The sequence below is a fragment of the Physeter macrocephalus genome, chromosome 12 (assembly GCF_002837175.3).
Source record: "Physeter macrocephalus isolate SW-GA chromosome 12, ASM283717v5, whole genome shotgun sequence".
NCBI classification, from domain to species: Eukaryota; Metazoa; Chordata; class Mammalia; order Artiodactyla; family Physeteridae; genus Physeter; species Physeter macrocephalus.
The window spans coordinates 25,331,168-25,359,143 of record NC_041225.1 but is presented as its reverse complement, the minus strand read 5'-3'; the positions used below and the strand labels follow the sequence as shown (position 1 = coordinate 25,359,143).

The 27,976-nt window shown below is 48.0% G+C and overlaps 1 protein-coding gene, 1 long non-coding RNA gene and 1 pseudogene across 3 annotated transcripts; 2 read left to right on the top strand and 1 right to left on the bottom strand.

Annotated features, from left to right (window-relative positions):
* Positions 1-7: 7 nt before the first annotated feature.
* LOC102995323 (uncharacterized) lies at positions 8-27,934 on the bottom strand. Of its 2 annotated transcripts, none has more exons than XR_008618826.1 (4): positions 27,557-27,934; positions 2,242-2,415; positions 2,082-2,170; positions 8-1,881 (listed from the first exon to the last, which is right to left on the bottom strand). It is a non-coding gene; the product is annotated as an uncharacterized lncRNA (long non-coding RNA). The 2 variants fall into 2 exon arrangements; XR_008618825.1 differs by lacking the exon at positions 27,557-27,934 and adding an exon at positions 2,629-3,525.
* SULT1C4 (sulfotransferase family 1C member 4) lies at positions 8,263-19,317 on the top strand. The gene is made up of 7 exons (XM_007102360.4): positions 8,263-9,300; positions 11,752-11,877; positions 13,539-13,636; positions 13,923-14,049; positions 14,267-14,361; positions 17,042-17,222; positions 18,089-19,317. Exons 1-7 carry the CDS (start codon positions 9,147-9,149, stop codon positions 18,202-18,204), a joined length of 897 nt encoding a protein of 298 aa, XP_007102422.1. The 5' UTR covers positions 8,263-9,146; the 3' UTR covers positions 18,205-19,317.
* Positions 12,132-12,898, top strand: LOC102995596 (protein kish-A-like; annotated as a pseudogene).
* Positions 27,935-27,976: the final 42 nt, after the last annotated feature.

Below are 27,976 nucleotides of genomic sequence, written 5' to 3'. Positions count from 1 at the left end.
TTTCTTAAAATAAGACGGCAGTGAAGTTTGCCACATCTATCGACTCTTCCTTTCATGAACCATTTCTCTGCAGCAGCAGTGCTGTTTGATAGCGGTTTTCCCACAGGAGAACTTCTTTCAAAGTTGGAGTAGATCCTCTCAAACCCTGCCACTTTTTTATCAGCTAAGTTTATGGAATCTTCTAAATCCTCGGTTGTCATTTCAACAGTCTTCACAGCATCATCACCAGGGGTAGCTTCCATCTCAAGAAACCACTTTCTCTGTTCATCCATAAGAGGCAACCCCTCATCCGTTAGTTTTCTCATGAGATGGCAGCAATTCAGTCCCATCTGCAGGCTCCACTTCTAATTCTAGTTCTCTTGCTGTTTCCACCACATCTGCAGTTACTTCCTTCACTGAGGTCTTGAACCCCTCCAAGTGGTCCATGAGGGCTGGAATCAAATTCTACCAAACTCCTGTTAATGTTAATATTTTGACCTCTTCCCATGAATCACAAATGTTCTTTTTTTTTTTTTTTTTTTTTTTTTTGGTACGCGGGCCTCCCTCTGCTGCGGCCTCTCCCGTTGCGGAGCACAGGCTCCGGACGCGCAGGCCCAGCGGCCATGGCTCACGGGCCCAGCCGCTCCGCGGCATGTGGGATCCTCCCAGACCGGGGCGCGAACCCGGTTCCCCTGCATCGGCAGGCGGACGCGCAACCACTGCGCCACCAGGGAAGCCCCACAAATGTTCTTAATGGCATCTGGAATGATGAGTCCTTTCCAGAAGGTTTTCAATTGACTTTGCCCAGATCCATCAGAGGAATCACTGTCTCTGGCAGCTACAGCCTTATGAAGTGTATTTCTTAAATAATAAGACTTGAAAGCCGAAATTCCTCCTTGATCCACGGGCTGCAGAATGGATGCTGTGTCAGCAGCCTGAAGACAGCATTCATCTCATTGTCCATCCCCGTCAGAGCTCTGGGGTGACCAGGTGCATTGTCAACGAGCAGTCATATTTTGAAAGGAAGCTTTTTTTTTCTGAGCAGTAGGTCTCAACGCTGGGCTTAAAATATCCGGTAAAGCATGTTGTAAACAGATGTGTTGTTAACCAGGCTTTGTTGTTCCATTTACAGAGCACAGGCAGAGTAGATTTAGCATAATTCTAAAGGGCCCTAGGATGTTCGGAATGGTAAGTGAGCAAAGTCACCAGCTGCATTAGCTCCTAACAAGAGAATCAGCCTGTCCTTTGAAGCTTTGAAGCCAGGCATTGACTTCTTTAGCTGTGAAAGTCCTAGATGGCGTCTTCCAATAGGAGGCTGTTTCATCTGCATTGAAAATCTGTTGTTCAGTGTAGCTTCATGAATTCTCTTAGCTGGATCTTCTGGATAACTTGCTGCAGCTTCTACACCAGCACCTGCTGCTTCCTCATATACTTTTATGTGATGGAGGCGGCTTCTTTCCTGAAACCTCATGAACCGACCTCGGCTGGCTTCAGACTTTTCTCCTGCAGCTTCCTCACCTCTCTCAGCCTTCACAGAACTGAAGAGAGTCAGGGCCTTGCTCTGGATTAGACTTTGGCTTAAGGGAGTGTTGTGGCTGGTTTCATCTTCTATCCAGACACTGAGACTTTCTGCAATCAGCAAGAAGGCTATTTTGCATTCTTATCATTCCTGTGTTCACTGAAGTAGCACTTTTAATTTCCTTGAAGAACTTTTCCTTTGCATTCACAACTTGGCTGACTCAGCTTTCGACATGCCTTCCTCAGTAAGCTTAATTTTTTCTAGCTCTTGATTTAAAGTGAGAGACGTGTGAGTCTTCCTTTCACTTGAACACTTAGAGCCACTGTAGGGTTATTAACTGGCTTAATTTCAATATTGCTGCGTGTCGGGGAACAGGGAGGGGCCTGAGGAGAGAGAGAGATGGGGGAACAGCAGTTGGTGGACTTTGAACGCACACAGCATTACTGATTAAGCTCACCGTCTTATATGGGTGCAGTTAATGGTCCCCCAAAACCTTTACAAGAGTAACATCTGTTATGGTGACCTGTGATCACCATAACAAATATAATAATAGTGAAAAAGATTGAAATATTGCGAGAATTACCAAAACCTGACGCAGAGAAGTGAGCAAATGCCGTTGGGAAACTGGAGCTGATAGACTTGCTCATTGCAGAGCTGCCACAAACCTTCAATCTGTAAAAAATGTAATATCGGCAAAGTGCAATAAAGCGAAGCACAATAAAAGGATGTGTGCCTGTACTTACACATTCAACAGTTGGTTAAGTCCACAGGTGCAGAAACCCTGGATACAGAGGGCCGATTGTACTGTGCCGTTTTACATAAGGCACCTGAGCATCCGTGGATTTTGGTATCTGCAGGGGTCCTGGAACCAATCCCCACGATACCGAGGGATTCTGTTCTTGTAACTAGTGGGAAAACTGAAAATAGTAGAACAAATTTCATTGATTCCGTTGCTTAGTTCTGATAAAAAAAATTAAGGAAACAATATTTTTAGCATGAGATTAATATTTTCATTAGCAAGAGTAGTGAAATTAGCAACTTATTTTAGCATTCCTTTCCTTGCAAGAGCACAGAAGGCTTTCCTAGGCTGGTCTACAAGTTTAAAGTCTGTCTAGATGTTTTACACTCACATTCAGTATTGTATTTTCATTCAATAAAGCTCCGTGTGGTTTCAGACCTGAGCCAATAACGATCAGCCAGACAGTTCTTGCTAACGGTCCACGATTCCGAACTTTGGGGACCGAGGGAAGGGTGAGCTCCAAGGCGGTCTTTGGCTTTGGCATATTCCTCATGCTGTACGTGGCCCGGCTTCATCAATGACAAAATACTCATACACCTTCGCAGGGATCAGAATGCTGCTGCTTTGACTGTAGCGTGGGTGGAACAGCTGTTTATAATATCGGATAGCGTGTGTGACTTCAACTAACTCTTTCCACCTTTGAAGAGTTTTTGCGGCCACGTTTTGCAAAGGCTTTCGTTTTGTTCCCAGCAGCGCCTCTGCTGATACACAAGCTACACAGCCCCTCCTCAAATAAATCATTCCCTCTGAGTAGACACTCCCAAGAGCTGGGTGTTCACACGTCAATTCCGAGCTTCACTTCAAAGACGCCTCGCTGTCTGCACCAGGGCACTGGGTGCCACAGCAGGGCCAGGGCTCTAGGACTTGGCTGGTCTTGCTGGGGGCAGTGGACACTCAGCCCCAAGCCTGACCTCCCATCAGCAGATGTGCTCTGCAGGGGGCACAGATGCTTGGGAATCGCCTGCCCCACACCCCTCCCCTGCAGACCGTGGACCCTGTGGGCTCGCTTCTCCACAGACTCTCTGAAATCAGGCCCTTTCTTCACCCTCTGAGCCTCCGCATCCCAACCCGTCAACGCAGGACACCACCCCCTCTATCCAAGGACTTCTGCGCACGCTGCCTGTGACACCTGCTGCCGCGTGGCAAGTTCTTCGAAGCTGCCCCTTCTGGACGGTTTCTAACTCGGGCTCCTTGCTGCCTCTCAGGTCTCCCAAGACTTGGCCTTGCCTTCTCGGCCTCCCACGCGCCCCCCACCCTCCAGCCCCCTGCGCGCACCCCCTCTCCCCTGCTCTTGCACACACTGGCACTGCGAACCCTCTGCCCTCTCTTACCCACTTGGCCACCCCTGGATCCTTCAAGCCTTGCTTTCAATGTCCTGTCTCTCCTGGAAGAGCGCTCCTGACTGCAGGCTGACTTCAGGCTCCTCTCCAATGCTCTGGAACACTCTGTCCACACTCGCACTCAAGCAAATACCGTCCCACCTTCTAACTGCTTGCTTACACATCTGTCTCTGCGCCGGACTGACCCACCCCCGCCCCCGAGAGCAGAGGCTGGATCTTTCCTCCGTGGCGACTGCAAGACCCCACCCGCAGAAGGCCCTCAGCACACAGGGGTCCCCTCTCCCCTCCTCATCTCTGGGGTCTCTGCCTGGACGGGCGGAGTCTCTGTCGCCCTTGGTCTCCGTCCTTCCTCAGCGCTGACCACTGCCTCGTCTTGAGCACCTGGTGTCTGAAAGCAGCTAAGCCCTAGCCCAGGAGACACATGAAAGTCTGCAGAGACTCAGTTGGGAAGTCAGGAAACACAGACCAGTAAATGTCCCAGATCCATATATCCCCCTGCCCTGGCTATTCTTTGTGAACCTTCTGTTGCCCTACAGCAATAAGCATCAGATCAGGAAAAGAGAAAGCGCCTGTGTGCTTGTTATCACGTGAGTGAGGAGGCGGAGAGAAAGAGGACACTCCGCTCCCCGAGGCTGCTCGTAGGGAAGAGGCGGAGCGACCGCTTCGCAGAGAAAGGAAGCTGCCTGTGCCCCCGGGAGCACTGACCCGGCCAGCGCAGCTGCCTCCCTGTGGTCGCCAAACTTCTCCAGAGAGAGGGCCCCTCCCCTTCAGAGACGTGGCCTCCCCGACAGGTCAGCTCCTGTGCTCTCCCTTCACCGATGCTGGGAGCTCCAGGGCTCCTCTTTCGATGCCAAAACACTTCTCTCCTTCTTCATTTGAGAAGAAAGCTGGGTTTGGGGAATATGCTTGATAGGGGTACGAGGAAGTCAGCATCTCACGAAACAGCGGTGTCTTGGGGTCCCATGTGCCCCCATCTCTCCATGCCCCCCAACCCCCCAAAACTGGGAAGGAGAGGTCAGGGTCTCATCCCAGACACTCGTCTCAGGCCAGCTGCTGTTAACTCATGGCTCTGATCACATTGAAGATTTTATATGTCATTTCCTCACCCACAGTCACCCTCAAAGCGGTACCATCGCCACAAAACAAGCTGACAGATGTCCAGCCCCGAGCAGCAAGCTGCAAGGACGCAAATAACTGGAAAGTGCAGACAACACACATCTCCCCATGAGCCAGTGGGGAGCCACGAGGCTGCTCAGCTCGCGAGAGTCCAAAGGGCTTTCCGGTTCCCTGTGTTTCTAATCCCACTCGTTAAGCCTCCAGAGCTTTGCTGTTTTGAAGTTAGACTGAGCTGGCAACCTCCCACCCACATAGAGTTTCCAGATAAAATACAGAACAACAGATGATTTTTGTAAGTATAAATATGTCCCAAATATTGCATGGGACAGGCTCATTCTACAAATTCATTCGTCGTTTACCTGAAATTCAAATATAACTGGATGTTCTGTATTTTGACCAGCTTTTTATTCTTCCGAGAATGTAAAGATTCTTGGGGTTTTGTTTTAAGGGATGATCTGAGATTGAAGGTTTCGTGCATCCTTACTTCACTTCACTAAGAGTTCAGAACCAACCCAATCTCTGCAGTTGATTGAAGCGGCAAGTACTAACTAATACACTTCCTCTGACTTTGGTTTTCTCCCTCCTCAGCTACTAGAACCAAGCCCTGCAGCAGTGTGGCCACAAGGCCACCTAATCAGAAGGTGGGATGGGCTGTGGATGACCCCAGACGTGCCCTGAGCCCACACAGTCTGGATGTGGTTCCGGTCTTACTGACCATGGCCCTGTTCCTCCTCCTTCCTCCTGATTTGGTCTCAAGGATCGGATAACAATTGAGGAATTTCTAAAAAGCCCAATAAGCGAAAGACTGATTCAAGGAATAAAGACAATTTCAGTTCAATTTTATTCAGTACGAGCTTAGCTCACTTCCCAATAGTTGTCTTTTAAAACAGTTTGCTGAACCAAAATATGTTTTAGACCTGCTCCTTCTGTAAAAACATACAAACAAGAACCTGTTTAAGAAAAATGACCTGCGTTCTGACTTCTCCTAAGAAAAGCAGGTTAGAAAGCCCCTTTGTAATTTTTTTCAAAGGGATCACATATGAGGCCTAGACAAGCCCCTGGTTTGCACCTGGGACATCCAGAGAGGGCAGGAGGGGGTCTCCTCCCCTCACCCGGAGGAAAACAGTGGAAAAGAGGAACCAGGAAGACTTAGGAGAGAAAGGCCAGTGACTTTACCTCTGGTGCCTACCGTGTGCCAACACCGCAGGATGTCTTACATGCCTCAATTTTTACATTAATCCCGGGAGGCTGAAACGGCTCAGAAGGGATTGAGTGACTAGAAAGTCTGCACGGGGCAGCTTCAATCCGACCCCAGAGATTTGGAATCCAAAGCCATGCTTGGCAGATGTGGACTTAGCACCACGTGAATTTTATAATAACTAAGTACAACACTTTATTTAATTTTCCTGAACTTGTGAGAAAGTATTGATATTACTGGGGAAAACATTAAATGAGAATAGGAACCATCCGTGCAGTCATGAAAATTTTTCAGGTTATTTGAAATCTTCAACTAACCCCAGGTCTATTTCAATCTCAGCCAGTCCTCTTCGGGCACGGGGGCCATTTTCTGTCTCCCAGCCCTCCATCCCCAGCACACAATGGACTAAACAAAACTGCCAAGATGTTGCTAAGCTCCCCAGCTCTCTACTCTGCTGGCACACAGAACTATAAAGACCATAGAAAGAAATTTCTCTGAAAAGCCACAGATAATTTTTCTCAGTCTTTTAAAATGCATGTGAGGGCCAGGAATTCCACCTGGCAGTCTTGGTCCCAAGCGTCCATCCATCTCCCGGCCGACAGGGAGGCTGAGGGGCAGGGAGAGCCCAGGCATCCCCCTGAGGTCACATGGGAAGAGGGGCCCATAGTCATGGCTCATTATTCACAGATAAGGTTGCTGAGCGGTAAACACACTTTCATTCGCACAACAACTCCATGGGCAGAGGCTGTCATGACCCCCATTTTCAGAGGAAAGTCGGGGTGCGGGGGCACAGAGGGTCAGCACCCCGTCCACAGCCCTCGGCTGCCGGGAGCCGGTGCAGGGGTCAGAGCAGGCGTCCGGCGTCTGCCTTCCGTCTCAGACCCCCAGCCTCAGCCACCAGCTCGCCTAACCCCGGCACGGTGGTGGCTCCCAGACCTCACTCCCTCGGTTCTGCAGCTCATTTCCTCTTCCCTTATGCAGAGGACAGAGGCGCCAGCCACAGGGCCGGCTGCGGTGAGGACACGGGCAGAGCCCAGTTTCCGTGCTGCGGCGGACAGGGAAGGACACGGGGCTGGGTGCGGACGGCGGCTCCCAAGGACAGGACAGGGCAACCAGCAAGGAAAGGGGAGGCACCCGAGTTCAGGGACAGGCTCTCCAGAGGGGACGTTTAGGGAGGACATTAAAGAAGATCTGAAAGTTCAGACGCAGGCGAGGCAGAGCCGGAGGGCGAAGCCGGGAATTGAAGGACAGCCACGGCGGCGGGAGCCTGCGCCTGCGGGGCACACGGGGACACAGAAGGGGGGACACGGGGGGCATCAGGGCTGCAGAGCAGGCAATGTGCGCACCCTGGGCTCCCAGGTACCGCAGGGGCGCCACGCGGAGGCCCTCGTGGGGTGCTGTGAAGGTCTCGGTGGGAAGCGGTTTAAGCAAGAAGGGAGACTCCTGCCAGCAGGAACAGCATCTGGGGCAGCTGGGGTCAGGAGAGGCGCCTCAGGGTGGTTCTCTGTCAACTCGCTTCCATGCTGACACTGACCACCGGGGGTTAGCGCAGACCCCACAGGTCAAGGGCAAAGTCTTTCCCAAGACACCTCCCCCCAGATGCACCCACGAGTCGTGGGGACCATCTGTGCTTCTGACCAACCAGCTCTAAGTGTGGAGGGTCCCCATGACCCCCATAGCGTCCAAAATGGTGCTTTCAGGACTCACTGAAAGCGCTACACCTACAATTACAGTTTCATCGTAGAGGATTCAGATCACGACAGCCAAACGGAAGAGGTGCTGGGGGCAAGGTCTGGGACAGAGAGGGAGCCGAGCTGCCGTGCCCTATCCCCTGTCCTCGTGGAGCCTGGGCACGGCACCCCCTGGCCCGGCCCCTCACTGCGCTCACGGGCCAGGAAGCTGCACAGAGTCTCGGGGTCCGGGGTTCGTGGGGTCTCATGTCACTGGCCACATGGCTGACCCCACTCTCCAAGCCCCTCTCCTCTCCCTGGAGGGGGGATGGGACGGAAAGGCCCAACCCTGTGATCACGTGCTTGATCTTCTGCCGTGGCGGCCCCTCCCCTGGAACCGTCTGTGGGCCCAGCAGGGGTCACCTCGTTGGCACAATCTCAGCTGTGGTCTAAAGGGACTCACAGTGAACAACCAAAGGCTCCAATCACTCAGGGACTTACAAGGGCTTCTGCAACTCGGCATCGGGAACCGGAGACAAAGACCAGAGTGTTCTCGATTATATCACAAGGAGAAACAGGAAACCCGGGCGGGTCTGGTCTTGTTTTCGAGGTGGTCAGCCAAGAAGGGTTGTGGTGGAAATGGGAGGGAAAAACAAACTCCGCGGGAGCCAGGAATGATTCCAAGGAAAGGCACAAGGAGGATAAATAAGCACCAAGGCTTTTAGGAAAACAAGGGGCTTACAGGGGATGTGGCACGAGCCTGGGAGGTGAACTCCAGGAAGGAAGGAGCCAGAGGGTGTGTGTTCTGTAGCTCCCAAGTTTTTGCATCCACTTGGCTTCAAATAAGACAAACATGTTTTATTAACTGCGAAGAGACACCGACTGATATGGACACTGAACCGCCTACAACAGGAAGGGAACCTTCCCTATTAGAGCCTCGTTTACTTTACTCTTAAAAATAACAACGCTGACCCCTTCGGCCATCTGTGCCGGGAGGTTCAGTCTAGGCTGTCATTGTTAGCAGCACAGAAACTTCCCTCCAGCCTTTCGGTGCAGGCATTCTGCGTTGCAACCTGTAATAATCCCGCGGGCAGAGTCCCTGCAACTTCTTAATTAGCTTAAAATTCCCAGAAGAAACAATTCTTTCTTAACGGAGATCTGTGAATTATTCTGTGAACACAGAGGAGAACTACAAGTGAGGCGGCACTGACTCTTGCTAACAGTACAGAAGAGCAGGGCTGAATGCGCACAGGACCCTGAATGGCAGCCAGGAGCCAAGGGCTCGGCGGCTACGTCAGAGCCCCGCCGGGGCTGTTTAGGACTTTGCGCTGTGTGCAAAGTCCTAAACAAGAGTCCCAGCTTCCTGGATGGGCTGGCTCCCCGCTCGACTGCCAGCCCAAGGCAGGACCTGAGGTCTGAGCTCTGCCCTGTCTGTACGATGCCAAGAACGCAGCTCTGAGCTGACTGAGAGTAACACTTTCCTGGAGCAGAAATCTGATATCCAACACTCTTGGCCTTGAACAAAATGGAGGATTTAAAATTTGACGGCACGGAGCGCCTGGCTGTGGACTACGTGGAGGGGATTCTGCAGCCCACGCCCACCTGTGACACCTGGGACCAGATCTGGAACTTCCAAGCCAGGCCTGATGATCTGCTCATTTCCACCTACCCGAAAGCAGGTAGGCGGGAGGGACGGGGGGAGACGCAGAGGAGGGTTAGGAAGAGAAGCGGGAAAGATGCATCAATAATGAAATAGAGAAACCAACCGGGATTTGAGTGGAAAGCTGTTTACTGGGCAGAGTGATACCGCCAAGACAAATCACAGGTAGTAACTGAAACCACCCAAAAAATTTTAAAATGACCTACACATCTGAAGAATTTAATTCTTTCTGTGATGTACCTGTTTTTTTACTTCCCTGAAAGAGAGTGAATCAAACAGCCCAAAACAAAGGGGCCAGACTTGCTGCCTTACGTGTTCCCGGCACAGGCCCATATAGCAGAGCCAGACAGGGCACCCCTGCCTGATCTAGGGAAGAGGAGGGGCTTGGGCTCTGCAATGCTGAGCTTGTAAGTCTCCCAGCTCACGGTCCCAGAAATACTCTCTTAATTTCCACCCTCCCTGCTGGTAGGTCGTGAACCTACTTTCTTATTTCAATAGTCAGTTTAACAAAGTCTCTGAAGAAACAAGACAAACTTGAGCTCAGCCACTGCATCATAAAAATGCGGGGGTGGGCAGAGAGAAAGAGTTCTCTGCAGTTATTTGTCTATATCTACAGTTAGACCAAAAATACAGTATTCAACTCATACCCCGATTGCACTGACATCTGCTCTTTGCGAAGTCAAGCTCCATGTCAATAACTTCTGCTACGTGTTCACACACACGTGCATGCGCACGCACACACTCACACACGCACACAGACACGCTCCACCCCCTTTGCCTTTATCTGTAACAATCTGACAAAAGGCTCTACAGGCAGACGGGGCCTTAGACTCACCCGTCCATCGGTTTCACATCGGCCCTGATTTTCTGATCTTACTCCTCATGAGTCTGTTCAGAATTAAGATTTTCTAAATGTGAATTTCTGAAAGTACCCGCTGGTGGGGATCACATCTCACTGCCTTAATTTCACCCACAACTCTTAATCTATTACCAAAATTTCAGTACAATGCCTAATCATTCATCTTTTCTCCACCTGCCAAATGTGAGCATTAAGATTTGGTTCATTTAGGGTTTTCATGGGTTAGGGGCGAGCAGGACTGCACAATCCGAACAACACGCTCAAAAAGTGAAGCACTTGCCAGCTAAGGTAATACTTAGTCAATCACTCAAAACTTGTACACTAATAAAGGCTATACTGATCAGAGGGAAGAAGAAACAAGCTCAGATCATGGAATGGTTTACACCTAAATTTGCAGCAGAATAATAAATGCTCTGTGACTGAGGTGAGATAAACACACTGTAGAACCGCTGACCGCTAGGGGACGATCTGACCCTGAACCTCCAGTCGCACTGGAGTCTGCCCCAGCGTTAGCCCGTGGCTGTCAATTCAGAATAAACACACAAAATGAGTACACTTGAACTTCCTTTGAGTCAACAGCTAAAGAAATATTGGTCCTGGATCCTGTAATGAAAGAGTTGGTGCCAGAAAATATTAGAAGCCAACTCATCGAGGATATAAACGGCAGCTGCTCTCTTGTTTTCTAAGCCGTGCCCCCTGGTAGACCTAGAAGTGCTGAATTGGGAGTATGGGAAAGGGTCTCGTAACCGGAGTTGATCAGCCCAGACCCAGGACTCAGAGCTCAGTCTCCCAGCCTCCTCCCGCCACGGACTCAGTCAGCCGTCTGGTCAGTAGTCTTCAGCCAAGGCCGAAGGTCAGGTGGCAGCCCCACGCCGGGCAGGATGGGGCAGCCCGCGGGAGCTGACCGGAGCCGCGAGACAGAGGCCCTTCTCGGGGGCAGCGGGGGCAGTGAGGGCGCAGCCTCGGGGTCGAGGTTCCAGGCGGCAAAACGCGGAGTGGCCTCTGCACATCTTCTATCAATCAGACCTCTACCTCCTTCCCTCAAATCCCAGAATGTAAATCAGATCTCAGGACATTTAGAACCTCAGCGGCAAAGGAGCCTAGGGAACGCACTTTTTAGCCTTTCGGGTAAAATAAAGGAAAGCGTGAAAATGGAGACTAAGCCCTAATCATTCATTCATTCGGCCAACATATAACAAGAGCCTCCTCCTGTGTAGCAACCCCATGCTATGCACTTGGGAAACAGAGTCTGAAGACCACACCGTGACGACTCTCCACATCACAGACTGGGGAGGAAGACTCTCGTTCTGCCTTTCTAAGGAGCTATGCAGCTAACTCAATAGCATAACAGTCCTAATTAATGGTTGTACAGGATAAAAAAAGAACTATGTATTTATGAATCTAATGTCCCCTCCAAATTGGAGTCTTTGTATAAAAATCCATAGCATACCATATTACGATAACACAAGATATAAACAAAGAAGGATGGTTTCTGAATTCCATTATAAAGCTGGCTTTAAAGTTCACGCAGCTGCTCTAACAAGTGTTTGGTCACATTCTAAGAACTGCAGTAGATAAAGCCTGTGCTTCCTCATCTTCCTGGGGAATAAGGAACAACCTGGACGCAGGAGATCGTGGACTTGATACAAAACGAGGGTGATATTGACAGAAGCCAGCGGGCACCTACTCACAAGCGATTCCCCTTCATCGAGTGGAAAATCCCAGGCCTGGAATCTGGTGAGTACACGGCACAGCTGCACCCGACCCCGGGCAGCGTTAGGGGGGTAAAAATCCCCACCAGGGATTTTTACTATCCAGTAGCCCTCTCAGAATTCTAGGCATTCAAACAACCATCGATGGACTCCGTGACTATCTTTCTCACCGTCTGGCCATCATTCTAACTCCAGACATTTTCTAATCAAGTTACTGTTTATGCAAAAGTAAGTTAAGTTTTGATTCTCCAATTAGAAACTAACTTCACTCCACAAGGATGAGCCTAGGTAAGATAATTTTATGGTGGAAGGGTTTGAATTTTTTAGGTTCTTCTTTATTTGGTTTATTGTTATGGTTAAAAACTGCTCTAGAGAGGAGCCTATCGTAGAGTCTGAGACGTGCGGCTCAGGAGGAGGTACCCTGACAGGCCCAACCAGACCGCGGAAAGAACGAGAAAGGCAAGTCGGGCCTGCACGCCTCTTCCACCCAGGGCCCAGGAGGGTGATGTGGCTGGGGTTTCGCCAGCCTCACTATGTCTGCCATTTTCAATTTTCAGAGTCCGTCTGTACATATAAGCAGCAAGACTGTAATCTTGCTGCTTATATGTACCTGTGCTTATATCCGATCCTTGGCACCCAGGCTCCTGGACAGGAATAAAACTGGGTTGTTGGGTATATTTTGGAAGTGTGCCAGAACTGGTGAATGGAAGAGTCCTTAGGTTGCGGTATGCTGTATTGTGATGGCCTTCAGCATCCTCTTCATACAGTAGCTTAGAAAAATGCCAGAACTCAGTTGCAATCAGATTTAAATATGAAAAAAAAAGGACTTATCTGCAGAAAATAATGGAAAGAATGGTTAACCCTTTTATCTCTGAACATTGAATGAGATAAATTTTCAGCTGCTGTTCTCTATTTTTGTTATTGGACCAATGTTCTATGTAAATAATTAGGATGTAACCATTTAATACTCAGAGTTTAAATATGTCTGTAACAATCAACCTCAGTACTGTCACTACAATATTATATTCTGCATATGTCATTCTATTGTGTCAGATACCAGTTTTTGGTGAGGTATCTTTAAGGAACATAGGAGAAAACAAAATCGGTAAATTAGTTAAGTTCCTTTCATCGTGATTTGGAAACGATAAATCTATAGAATGAGACTTTTTGGACTAGCTTTTTTATTGAAAAAAAAAGTTCAATTCGTGTTGGTAAGGACTGCATTCATATTTAATAATGCTTGCTTCTACTCTGGCCACACCATTTTGAGCATTAACCAGAATACCTCTACTGTTAGCAAACTGTAGTTTATTACAGGTATTTAGACTATTTAAAACAAGCCTATGCAGTTCTCAAGGAGGAAGATAAATGAGAAGTGACTTAAGAGTGCTATTGAGAAAATGTTCCTATTTAACATAAAAGAATTCAGAATACCTGACTGGTGTTATCGTCTCTGAAACCTCTGGTTAAGTATAGATAAATGTCTTAAGCATTAAAAAAAAAAACAAAAAAAAACCTGCTCTAGCCCAAAAAACCCATTCGTGGGCTACAAGCATTCTCTCAGATGAGATCCACAGAGAGTTACAGGCTCCCTGGAACTGTTCCTAACGTAGTAATAACAAAGCAGCAAGATTCTGAAGCAAATAGAGAAAAATAATGGGAAGTCACTGAAAATTAATTTTACAGGCTTGGAACAAGCTAATGCAATGCCCTCACCACGTTTCCTGAAGACGCACCTTCCCATCCACTTGCTGCCACCATCATTCCTGGAGAAAAACTGTAAGGTAAAGAGCCAAAGGAACTCAGAGTTGACCCCTTAGAAGGACCTCAGACTGGTCCTCAATCAATTTCCTCTTAAAACACTTCGCTTGTCAAAAAAAAAAAAACAAACGAGTCCACCTTGTCACATCATCAATATGCAAATTGATATGAATGCTTTCCACCTCCCACAAAAGCCAAATCACAGAAATGCAGCACCAGAAAAATTCATCTGTATGGAATATACCCACCCTAACATAACTGTTGGTCTAATCCTGGTTTTGCTTCTTCCCTCCCTCCCTCTACTCCCAGATAATCTACGTAGCAAGAAACCCCAAGGACAGCATGGTGTCTTATTACCACTTCCACAGGATGAATAAAGGGCTTCCTGCTCCAGGAACCTGGGAAGAGTACTTTGAGAGTTTTCTGGCTGGGAACGGTGAGAGAACTCAGCTTTGTTCCCATCCTTTCTCAAAATCCTCAAATACTCTACAGAGAAGTCATCATTTCCTTAGAACAGCAGGGGCTCTGCCTTCTTTACGGTGAGGGAATCACCAGTGTGACCTTCTCCCTCTCTTCAGGATTCTCCTCCCAGGGGGGTGCTTGTCAGCTGCGTTTCTGCGACTCACCGCCCTATTTCTGATCCCGTCCTGCAGTGTGCTGGGGCTCCTGGTACGACCACGTGAAGGGATGGTGGGACGCCAAGGACCAGCACCGCATCCTCTACCTCTTCTACGAGGACATGAAGAGGGTAAGGAGCAGGGCCACCTAACGTGTTCCCCTCTGACCGTAAAATATTTCAGTCATAATGTGCGGACCCCATCAGGGACTCACAGATTGAAACAGGGCACAGAAGACACTACATTTCACCAGCTGCAGCTGTCCACGCATCAAAGCACACCTGGGACGTCATGAGTTTCTGTATCACACAGTCTCACCTGAGCTTCCTGGAGCGCTGGGCTCTGGGACACCTTTTCCTTATAGGCAGAGGATGGCAAAATGAGGGATGCCTTTTTTTCTCCTTGTATGTAGATTTTAAAATTCCGTTTAGAAGGGAGAAAAAATCTAGCATATTTTGGGTTTTTTTATGAGTACTTGAGGAACGTCATAGTTTCAAGAAACAGTTTAAGAAATTATGGTGCAGTGGGAAACACTAATGGTTTAGAGTCAAAATTCCTGAATCCCAGTTCTGGCTTTACTGCCTGCTGGCAATTATTCTTTGTGAAGATGCTAGCATCTAGGAATTTCGTTTCCTTACATGCAGAAAGGAGATAGTAATATGTGCTCCAAGAGCTGTTATAACAACTAACTGAGGTGGTGTCATGAGAGTACATTGTAAATGGCCATCTACCCAGTCCCTTCTGTGACTCTGCTGAATACAGGGATCTATACAGAATCACAGTCTCTGTTCTCGAATTGACAACTGAAAGCCTGGTTCTCAAAAGGTACGTCACAGACAGCTGCATGGCCTCTCAGAGCCCATGCCAGGCCTGCTAAGTCAGACGTGCAGTTTTACAAGATTCCTCAGGGATTCCCGTGCACATTAGTTTAGCTGCATTTCTCTTAGGTTCCATCACTACTGGGCTTTATCCAGTTGTGTCTACAAAATATCTGAAGAGTGAAAAACACAGCATCATTTTGCTATGTTTTTTATTGAGATACAACTGACATGTAACATTATATTTGTTTCAGGTGTACAGGATGATGATTTGATATTTGTATGTACTGAGAAATTATCCCCATAATCAGTCAACATCTGTCACCACACATAGTGACAAAAATTTTCTTTCTTGTGGTGAGAACTTTTAAGGTCTATTCTCGGGACAGTGTTATTACACTGTACGATACAATGTTATTAATTATACGATACAGTGTGATTAGTTAGTCGCCACGATGTACACCACACCCTAGGACTTATTTATCTTACAACTGGAATTTTGAACATTTTGACCCCCTTCACCGACTTCACCTCCCACCTCTGGCAACCATTGATCTGTTCTGTATGGTTTTTTTAAACAGGTAAGTTTCTAGGATTATATTTCTAGGATTCTCAGAGCCATGATTCAAGGGCTAGCAGGACAACCCATACAGGTATCAGTATAAAATTCTCTCCCTTGTGTTTACTTGGTACAAAAGTGTGGAGACACCACAGAGAGCACCGAAAAACTAAACAACAGGAGGGCATACAAAAGGAGACTCTGGTCACATATACATATATGCACTGCTGCAGTTCAGACAGCTGTCTCATCACAGAATTCCAGATATAGATACTCAACTAAGGAATATTATGGCAGGGGTTATAAGGAAGGGTTTGCTCTTTTATGACTGGATGTGACAAACAAGGGCCATGATATCAGATGCTACTAAGCTAAGATCAGGGAAAGCCCATGTAGGTGACGCCTGCCCACATATCGTCATAGCAGTGTCAAAGGAGGATGTGTCCCTGGGAACGGTGGATAGATCCCTGGGGTAGATCCTAACGCATTATGAATGCCAGGAAGAGACTTTACCGAAATAGGCAGTCTAACCTCGGGGTCCCCAGCGCCCTCTTACATGTTTCTGCGATCATGCTCTGGACTGTCACCTGCCTGTGGTCACTCAGAGCGCACAGTTCTCAGCACTCTTGCTGATTCCTAGTCTGTGTGAGGCCAACTAAATTAAGCACTTCTGACATCCAAGCTTCAAAGCAGGAGCCCATTTTAAAGCAGGAGACACAGTGGCGCGGATAAACGCTCCCACCGGCAACGCACCACTCCTCCCGGACACAGGGGCCTTCCCACACCACAGCGCCCCTGGGCTGCGCCCCTCTGAGGAGGATCAGTGGCGACAATGGGGCCGAAACCTCCTCAGAGACACCGAAGCACCCGGACCAGCTGGGCACTGCAGCCACTGCCACGGGGCCTCCTGCGTGCAAAGAAGTCCCTCCCAACCTCGTGCCTCCCTCACCGGCACCACTGGGGAGGTCTGGGGCCACTTCTGTCCACATGAGAAGCAGGAGACGGGCCGCTGTGGCCAGGTCCCCAACGCTGCCGCAACACCTGCTCTCAGCATCAGTCCAGTGGCTGTCCCTGTGAGGCATTTAGCCGGACGGGCTACAGCAGGACAGGTGGGCCTAACTCTAGACACATCACTCCGTGGCACGCGCCCCATGCACTGCATGTCCCTGTGTGGTGAGTGTCTCACCGACACGCTCGTTGACGCTTCCACGTTAGAACAAGAAGAGCGTAATGACTCCAATTGATACAGTCACCACCTCAACAGGAGTCATTTCTGAAAAGCTGGGCATTTGTGAGACACGATTTTTAAAAATTTTAATTCATGGCATGTTACTGATTACTAGCATTAATTCGTTCCAACAGTCTTTTGAAACTATTATTTATTGATATAAATTATCTTATATATCAAGTCTTTTCTTTTGACTCTGATCATAGAACCCAAAGCATGAAATTCAGAAGCTGGCAGAATTTATTGGAAAGAGCCTAGATGATAAAGTTCTGGATAAAATTGTCCATTACAGTTCATTTGACGTCATGAAGAAGAACCCAATGGCAAACTACACGTCGGTTCCAGCTGAATGCATGAACCACTCTATTTCTCCATTCATGAGAAAAGGTTTTTATGTTTCCTTTTCACCATAATCTTAAAGGAGCTGTCCAATATTTCAGAGTCTTTGGGGAGTTTCTTTTCTATAGATAAGAAAAATAAGATCAATAATAAATGGTTCTGGAAAAAAGAATTATTTAAGAAACCACAGATGAAATGAAATCAGTGTTCAGCCACAACTGGAGAGTGAGGTTTGGTGTCTAAGTCCAACCCTTTATCCTCACCTTCCTTCCGGAGTTCTGGCTGATAAGGTGAAAATATACAGAATTAAGTCAGATGGAGCAAAGAATCCACTTTACACAGGGCTCTAAGCTATCAGAGAGGTCCATTCACTCCAAAATACTTACTGACTGGAGTGGCTCCTATGTGCCAGGCACTGTTCTGGGCAACGTTCAGAGCAGTGAACAAAACACACGAAAATTCAGGATAATAGTTGCTAGTAAGTACTATGGAGAAAAAGCAGTCTGGGAAAGTTAACAGGGATTGCACTTGGAGAACTGGAGGGGAATCTTCTTTTTCTTCCCTCCTTTTTCAAAACCGCACGTTGAGTCCTTCCAGAAGCAGGCCCTGCCTGGTCTGCCTGCAGGATGCCAGCCACAGGCACAAGCACCGAGCATGCTGTGACGGGCAGGAGGGAAAGACGAGAGAGCTCCTCAGACCTGCTGTTCATGCGGCCGTGTCACCTCCCGACCCAAAAGCCAGACAGGCGATTCCTCCCCCTTCCAGGAGGAGACACTGCCAGGCCAGCCAGAGAAATGTTTACCCGACTCTGTCCCTCCCTGACGGGGAGTAGAAATCCTCACACAGAAGCGGGAGAACAGAGAAATCCAAATCCCCCCACGGTACTGACACCCACCACCCCACGTCTGTTTCAGGGGCCGTGGGAGATTGGAAGAATCACTTCACTGTGGCCCAGAACGAGAGATTTGATGAAGATCACAAGAAGAAGATGGCTGACACCACTCTAACTTCCCACTTCCGATTCTTGTAAGGAAGAAAAAGAACCAGAGTCCATCAGTGTGAAAGCTGATTACCCCGACCACGTGATACTGGATTCAGGTGGTCAGACTAGTGCTCCTTGTGTTTGCTTTTGTTCACCCTAAAAAAAGTGACAGGGCTATCAGAGGTCAGGGCAAGGTGGAGGGTGGGCAGGGTGGCAGCGTGAAAACCATGGCCTCATTGCTAATTATCATCACATGTCAGTTTTCCACAGATCGTGCGCTTGTTAATGTATTAAAAATGCTTCGGTCATCACACAAAAACACACTAAAATTTACAGATTAAGTTCAAGCCAATTTTTAAATGCAGCACTAAAATGTGTAAACAGTTACTTCTAGCAATTTCTTGGTAGCCAAGTAACCATCAGGTGACTCTGTTTCTAAGTCACTCCAGTGCATCCACCCCAGCCTCTCACCACAGCCTCTACATTTAACGGGACTCGCCCCCCCAGCCCAGCCGCGCTGCAATCCGTCCCGGCCTCCCATCTTAACCTCCCTCCCTCCAGCGCCTCTGCTATCCTGCTCTAATCCATCAGCAACATCCGTCGGTTTTACTTGCAGGAAGTCTCATCTCTACAGCCATCCCCCTGGTTCAGAAGCCTCTCCCTCTTGCCTATAAGCTACCTAACTCATTTCTCTGTTCATCATACATCTGCCAAGCTTGTTTTCCCACAACAAGACTCATTACATTTCTCTTTAGCTCAGAACCCTTCAATGATTCTGAATGTTCGCTGCCTAGAAGATAAATCCCAAGCTTTTTAGCCATCAATTCAAAGGCAGCTACAACCGTATGACACGGTTGACTGACCTTCCAAACCACCTTCCAGCTGGATTTCATCCTGCCAACCACCCTCCTTGCCTCAGCGACGAGTCCCCGCGCTGGGCCCGAGCGCATCTTACAGGTTCCCAGCCAATGAGTTTCACTTTCACCCCACCTCCTCCTGACACCTCCTTTCCTTCCTTCCTACCCATCCAAAGCAAAGACAACAAGTCCAATAACCAGCACAGGTCTCCCATCTTCCTACAGATACTGCAACCTGAAGGGACCAGCTGCTCTTCTGCAGTCCTTTACACTTAGCGTGATTCTTCTGTGATTAAGATTAAAGTATATCATGCTATCTCTTGGATGTCTATATTGTCTCTTTTGTGCATATTTAAATTTTCATTTGTTTATTTTTTCTCCAAGATAGGGACATTGCTAGATACTTCATTGCACACCAAATGGCAAACAATATGCTCAAAAATAAGTAACTGAAATACTATATCAGTTAAGGAAATCTAAAAAGCCAACGTTTTATATTCTAAGTAGTCCCCGGAACAGCTATCATCTATAGCTGTGCTGTGTTAGCTACTAGCTGCATGTGGCTATTTAAATTATTTAAAATTTGGAAAGATCCATGCACCCCAATGTTCACAGCAGCACATTTACAATAGCCAAGACATGGAAACAATCTAAATGTCCACTGATAGATAAACGGATAAATGAGAGGTGGTACATATACACAATGGAATATTACTCAGGCATAAAAAATGCAACCTTGTCATTTGTGACAACATGGATGGACCTAGAGGATTTTACACTAAGTGAAATAATCAAAGACAAATACCATATCATTACACTTACATGTGGAATCTAAAAAACAAAACAAACAAACAAAACAAGAGAAACTGACTCACAGGTACAGAATGTAATGTACAGCATAGGGAATATAGTCAATAGCACTGCAATAATTTTATATGGTAACAGATGGTTACTAGACTTATTGTGGTGATCAATCATTAATGAATATAAATGTGAAATCACTATGTTGAACACTTGAATACAAATATAATATTGTATGTCAACTACAATTTAAAAAAAAAATAGGGCTTCCCTGGTGGCGCAGTGGTTAAGAATCCGCCTGCCAATGCAGGTGACACGGGTTTGAGCCCTGGTCCAGGAAGATCCCACATGCCACAACTACTGAGCCCGTGAGCCAGAACTACTGAAGCCCACGTGCCTAGAGCCCATGCTCTGCAGCAAGAGAAGCCACCACAATGAGAAGCCCACGCACCGCAAGGAAGAGCAGCCCCCGCTCACCGCAACTAGAGAAAGCCCGCGCACAGCAACAAAGACCCAACACAGCCAAAAATAAATAATAAATAAATAAATTTATTTTTTAAAAAATAATAAAATTTTTAAAAAAGAAGAAAAAACTCTGGGTATTTTCAAGTCTACAGCCATGGGTTTACATAAATAATTTGTCTATATTGCTTTTAAAATAAATAATTACATTGTTAAATGTTTAGACTATTACACTGAAATACTGTCTAAATGAAAAATAATAAACTGTCATTCACAAATTTTTTTAAACTTAAAAATAAGTTTAAAAGTCAAATATGTAGAGGCAGAGAGCAGAGCTGTGGCTACCAGGGGCTGGAGGCGGGGAAAACTCGGACATACTGGTCAAAGGGCACAAAGCTGCGGTTATGTAGGATAAGTCTAGAAATCTGGTGCACAGCATGACAACTATAGTTAATATGACTGAATACTGGAGATTGCTAAGAGAGTTGATTTCAGATACTCTCATCACACACAAAAAAATTGTAAGTGTATGTGGAGATGTGTTAATTACCTGACTGTAGTAATCACTCTGCTATGTTTATGCATATCAAATCATGTACACCTTAAATATATACAATTACTGTTAGAAAATACAATAAATTTTTTTAATTAAAATGAAAATAAAACAGACCCTGTTATGTAACATTGCTTTATTTTCTACATAACTCGTATATCTATTAAATTAATGGTTTCCCTGCTTATGGTGTGTCTCTACTACTAGTTCAGCAGGGAGACTTTTTCTGTCTTAATTACAGTTGTACTTCCCCTGCCCAGTGCCTAGTAGAATGCTTGGTGCACAGAAGATGCTCTGTTAATGTGTGTAGACTGAATGAACCATTACACAGCAGTAGCCTCCATGTTTTCCTGTTCTAGCCCAACCCCATTAAACACCAGCTGCAGGATGTCCTCCTCAGTCTCTGAGCCAACAGGAAGTGCCAGGCTGACCTCCTTGCCCCCTGTATTGGCCAGTGGAGTTTGGAGACAACCTAGCGTACCACTGCTTTGGATCTGCAGTCTTAGCCCAGAAGAGCCACCTTGCCTAACGACCATGGTGCCTGGAACCTTCTCTTGTGCTTGAATTACCCATGCTTAGTTTCTTTGCCAGTTATCTGGAAATAGGCAGAAAGGGACCAAACTTTACCTAACAGACCCTTGCCTGGATCATGTGCCTCCTCTGGGTCTGGGTCTTCAGATGATGCTAAAAAACACCACATTCAAAAGCAGCAGGAGAGCTTCATGAGGCCACTGTCCTTCTGACACATTAGAGGTGAATCCATCTAAACACACCAGTCCCCTTATTTTGAACCCTACTCAAATTCAATCCTATAATAATAGATAATCTGAAATGATCAGACCTAAAACTCAACATGCAGCTGTTAAAGAAATGAGACTATAGGTGTGATTTCTTATAAATTCCTTCAGCTTGACAAAGGTCTCTGTGTCTGGTTTTATTTCATGCAAATAGAAACAAGAAGTCCTTAAGGGCTGTAAACAAGGTGCACTGAGATATCTGCAGAATTCAATGGATTAAAGATAATTAACGGATAGGACTATACTTCTTTTGAGATTTTGACATGATTTTTTCAGTTTTCATAAAGGGATGTAAGGCTTACCAAGAGTAAAATTTGGTTTTGTTTGTTTGTTTTGGCCGCACCATGTGCATGCGATCTTACTTCCCCGACCAGGGATCGAACCCGTGCCCCCTGCAGTGGAAGCACAGAGCCTTAACCACTGGACCTCCAGGGAAGTCCCACCAAGAGTAAAATTTGGATACTAAGCAAAGGTCATTTGTTTGGGAAAAGTAATTGCATCTGGAGATCCAGCACACAACGACCAAATCTTTGGGAGAAGGGGTTTGCCTGCCGTTGCCTTGTTGAGTTTACTAAAAGGTTTACCAAATTAAATCAACAGATAGTGGGAGAAGTGGGATGAAGGGAACACGACAAGAATACGGGTAGTGGACTGAGGCAAATCCTTTTAACTTCACCAGACCTACGTTTAATTTTCATAATAAAGACACAGTGGTATTGTGAAAACAGAGATTTGTTGTTTTTTGTTTGTTTGTTTGTTTGTTTGTTTTTTGTGGTACGCGGGCCTCTCACTGTTGTGGCCTCTCCCGTTGTGGAGCACAGGCTCCGGACGCACAGGCTCAGTGGCCATGGCTCACGGGCTCAGCCACTCCACGGCATGTGGGATCTTCCCGGACCAGGGCACGAACCCGTGTCCCCTGCATCGGCAGGCGGACTCTCAACCACTGCGCCACCAAGGAAGCCCAGATTTGTTGTTTTTTAACTGCAGGTGCAGTGGGTTGATAGAGGGCATCCACACAAAACCTACATTTACCATGATACCTAATGGTCAAAGACTGAACACCGCTGCTCTTAGATCAGATCGTGGCAAGAATGTGCACTCACACCCCTTTCGACATAGCACTGGGGGCCTCAGCCTATGCTGCAGGGAAAGAAATAATACATACAATGCATACTTTTGGAAAGGAAGAAATAAAACTGTCCCTCTTCTTAGATGACATGATTGTCTATGTGAAAAATCCAGAGGAAAAACGTACAAAAAGCCTCATAAAACAAAAAAGTGAGTTCACAAGATACAAGGTGTTGAGAGGCAGTTCTGCTTGGATTTCTCACATTGCTGAGCATCTTTCAGGAAGCGGCAATTACGGTCTTTGATCTGGACTACCTTTTCAAAGACACAGGGGAGCTGAAACAAATGGTGTCAGCAACGAGGATGTAGAGCTTTCCATGGATCAAAAAATCAGAAGTTCACTTGGTTAAGCCCTGAGCAGCCACCTTCGCAGGAAGGTGGCTGCTCAGGGCTTAAATAAAGTGTAATTAATATAAAGCCTTGTTTACTGACGTGGAGCTGCTCTGTCCCTCTGCTTCCTGGGTCCCTCCCTCCACATCTGTCCCCTCTACCCAGATCCTTGAAAAAGAAAGATGATTAGGGTATGGGCAACGGTCTCGCTCCCTCCAAGATGGATGTGAGTCCGTATGCATCCACGTGAACGTGCTCAGGAACACAAGAGCAAGGGGCTCAAGTTTCTACGACTCTGTTAGGTAAAGACACCCAAGTCACCATCCTCCCCGGGCCCTAGTAAGGCAGGAGCGCCCACATTCTCCTGGCGGGGTCTGGACAGGGTTCACCAGGAGAAAGAAAGCCAAAGGGACCCTACGGGAGGGGCACTTTTGGTTGATTCAATGTCCTACTGTCCCTACGTCTGAATGTTATGTGGGAACTGACACGTCATACGTCTGTGCTTCTCCGTCCCCTGAGTGCCAGAGGGGATCGTACCTGTAAGAAAGAGCCTCCTGTAAAAAGGGGGAGTGGGACAAACCCCTTTGCCATTTGCTACCAGTGTGTGTGTGTGTGTGTGTGTGTGTGTGTGTGTGTGTGTGTATGTGCGTGTGTGTGTGTGTGTACGTGCGTGTGCGTGTGTATGTGTAGGGCCGGGGGATTTCGTGGCGATGCGTCGTCTTACAGCCAGAGCACCCCGACAGAGATGACGGCTCTCAGCTGGCAGGTTAGAAGCCCCCATTGCAATGGCCCTGAAGGGGACCCACCATCTGCTCTTAACAGGCAGCCTCACCAGTGAAAGTCAGGGACCTGGCAACAAGCAAAGCTCCTGGAACTATGGCTCCAGACTGCTTGCTCTCTGCCCTACCCCCACCATCACCACCATAGAGGCCAAAAGCCTTACCAGGGGTACTGGGGACATTCTTCTTGGTCCTTTACGTTGGCTGGCCCATAAACTGGTACCATCTGGGTGTCGTGCAGAACGACAGGCTTCACCTGAAGGTGTCCAACAAGCTGTGGCACGCTAGCTACTCTGGTGGCTCTGCACCCCCAGTAAGCAGTTTGAGCCAGAAGTCTTGGTGACTGACGACCGCTGACAGAGCCTCTGGGGAGGGGAGGGGCCCACCTGCAAGTGACCCTGGGGGTTTGCACTCGGTGCCTCCCAGGATGGTTGCCCGCCGCGTCCCCCCTGAAGAGCAGCCATCAGCTTCTCGGGAGCCCCTGTCAAAAGTGGGTGACTGACCCAGGTAGGTCTTGTGAACCTCCAGCCTGATACTCCCATTTTGGGGTGGCTCAACTCACAGAACCTTGCCTGTCAAGTGCAAATGGTGGATTCAAGAGCTGCGGCCTGGCCACGCAGGCATCTGGGCCCTACCTGAGAAAGCAGCAGCTATCTCTCCAGGGAAAGCTTTGCCCCCCACTGAGCCAGGTGAGTCATTGCACTGGCTCATTGGAGCCCTCAATTCACAGATGCCCCTAAATGCTGAGCCTGCTTTGACTAAGCGAAAGCTCTCTGATTTCCACTGGACTGCAGTGCCAGCCCTGGAACACCAAAAGCAGACATCGCCCCTCCACCCAGAGGCCAGAACCCAGGCCCCTCTCAGGGCTCTGGCCAATGCCTGCCTTGATGAACCGTGCTCTGTGCTTACTGACCCCTGGGCTTTGCCAGTGGCCTAGCTACCAGGTCTGCCATTATGAAAACTAGAGTAGCGTTAAAGATGCCCCCCTTGGGGCCGTGAACTGTGGAAACAAATGACGACTGCTGACTGCACTTTCCAGGGCCCTCATGTGGATGTCCACAGAAAGGACCCTTCTCTGATGGGACACGCTGGAACTAAACTGCTAGTTGAGCATGCGCTGCCCTGGTTGCTACCATCCTGCTGCCTGGATCCACCATCACATCAGACGTGACAACGCAGCCACCATCACAGAAAAGGCACAAAGTGAAGGGCTCCATCTCTGCAGAGGCTGCCACTGGGTTCCAGACTGGTGACTCCTGCCCAGAGCTGCTCCGGTCTCTCCTGGCAGACTGACCTCCGACCCCTCCCAGGCGTTTTATTGGTGGAGCCTCATCACCGATGACACTTTTTCAGGTTTTGGTGCTGCTGTTTCAGTCCAGTCAGCCAACTGCAGTCACACCGTTGCAGCCCCTGAAACTAGAATTTGTCGTGTGTTTGGTTTTGTGGAGTTTGCAACCTGAACATAGCATGCCTTTTACCAAAAAAGCAGCTCGACAATGGCTGACCGGGGGGTTTTCGATGGAGCTCCCGTGCTCCCTGCCTTCCGCAGGCATTTGATATTGTTAAGCATTGAAATGGCCTCTGTAAAAATCAACTCAAAAAGGGTTTGACTGCTTCCCTCACATCCTGGTCTGCACACCTTACCAAGGCCGGTGGTCACTAAATGTGGCTATCCCCAGAAAGATGCCCTCTGCCACTTGCTGGGTAATGATTAGGATGAACAGTTGGCAGTTCCTTAAAAAGTTAAACATATACTTACCATAGAACTCAGCACTTTCCCCTCCTGGGTCTGTACCCTAGAGAAATAAAAACTTATGTCCACACAAAACTCTGTATGTGAATGTTTATAGTGGCTCTATTCATAATTTCCCCAAAACTCGAAACGAACCCAAATGTCCTGCAGTTGATGAATGGATAAATAACGGCACATCTGTACAATGAATATCAGTTAGCGATGAAAGGGAACAAATTATTGACAAATGAGACAACCTGAACGAATCTCAAAGGCATTTCGCTGAGGAAAAGAAACCCGTCTCAAAAGGTTTGTTTCCATTTATATGACATTCATGAATGACAAAGTGACAGTGATGAAGAATAGATGATGGCTGTCAGAGATTAGGGAGGGGAGGCGTGTCGGCCACGATGGAGCAGGATGAGGGTAATGAAACTCTTCTGTGGGCTGATTATGCCAGTGATTACAAGAGTCTGTACATGTATTAAAATTCAAAGAACTGTATGCCAAAAGAAAATATTACTGTATGTTAATTGAAAAAATAAAATAAAAGGTGGGGAGGACTTCAAAAATGCCAAATTTCTATTCCTTTTTTAAATTGAGATATAATTGACATATAACATTAGTTTCAGGTGTACAGTATAATGATTTCATATTTGTATGTATTGCGAAATGATCATCACAATAAGTCTAGTAAATATCCATCATTTTTCTCTTGTGAGGAGAACTTTTAAGATCGACTCTCTTAGCAACTTTCAAGTATACAGTAGAGTATTATTAACTGTAGTCACCATGCTGCACACAACATCCCCCGGACTTATTTGCTTCATAAATCAGAGTCTGTACTTTTCGACCCCCTTCACCCATCTTGCCCACTCCCACACCCTGCCTCTGCCACACCAATCTCTTCTCTGTATCTATGAGTTCAGTTGTTTGGGGGTTTTTTTGGTTTTGTTTTATAAAATGTCAAAAATGTCCAAAGTTTGACCAAAATGTCAAACATTTTGACATCTATAAACTGTCAAAACATTTTATAAAAGACAAAGAAAGGCTGTGGAAATGTTCCAGATTAAAGAAGCCTAAAGAGATGTGACAATTAAATGCAAAACCTGATTCTAGCCTGGATCCCATACTGGAAGGGAAAAAAAAATACTATAACGTCCTTGATGATAATAGATACAACAAAATCCCTGTAGTCTTAGCTCTAAGTTTCCTCAAAACCCAGAAGAAAATGACCAGTGATCCTAGGTTCTGTCCTGCTGATTGGTTTCTGTATCAATTAATTCCTAGATTCAATTAAGTCTGCATGCAGTGCAATGCATGAATATATATACAAGGCAATGGACTAGATGGAGAGAGGGCAACAGAAAGTCCTCTTTTTCTCCAAAAGGTGCTCAAAGTCTCGAGTTTCACCAACACGACCTGCCAACGCATTTAGTCACTCTTCCTTAACGGTATTCACTGCCACGTAAACACTGAGAACTTTGGTGGCTTTTAGGAATTACTCGTGATTTTTCTAAAAAGCTGTCTGAGGCTATTTTTCTAGTCCCGAAGAAAGTCACTCATTTTACAACCCCGCCCAGTGTCCAGATTTACGGGCATTTTCCGAAGCCAGCTCACTGCAGGGGGTTCCTTTCCCCAAGCTGGCGAACTTCATCCCACGACCGGCGTCAGGGCGTTACAAGTGACAAGTGACAGCCAGTGCCAGGCTGGTGGCTCACGGAGAGGAGGGGAGGCACCGGCTGCGGCAGCACGTCTTCGCCCCGACCATCCTGCGCCGCGCGTCCCCACCGGCGGGCGTCCCCAGGCCGCCTCCCTCTCCCGGCCAACGTCCCCACACTCGGGCCTGTTTCCTCAGTCCCGCTCAAAGAAAGAGCTACCGACCACGAAAGGCAGGTGTCAGCACAGGTCCCCAACCCGCCCGTCCACCCGGAGCGGGGCTGGGCGCCGGGACCACTCACCGTCCAGGAGGAGGGCCGGCGTCCAGGCTGCCAGGCGGGACAGCGCTCCTACTCTGCGGTCACCCACTCGCCTCAGGAACAGCTGCGCCTCGTCCCCTCGGCCACCTGCAGCCGCAGGGCACAGCCATGCGCCCGTTCCGAGGCTAAGGGCGTCTGGGGGAACTGAGGGGGGCTGAGGGGACAGCTGAGGGCACAGGAGGACAGGAGATAGGACAGGTGAGGGACAGCTGAGGCACAGGTGAGGCACAGGAGAGGGAACAGGAGACGGGACAGCTAAGGGGACAGGTGACGGGACAGGAGACTAGCGCGGCCGCCTGAGCGCGCACGGCCCGACAGAGCCCGACCCTCCCAGGAGGAGCCGGGGCCCCCACTGCCCCAGTGGCGCGCCGGGCCCCGCCCACGGGCCCGCCCCTCCACGCC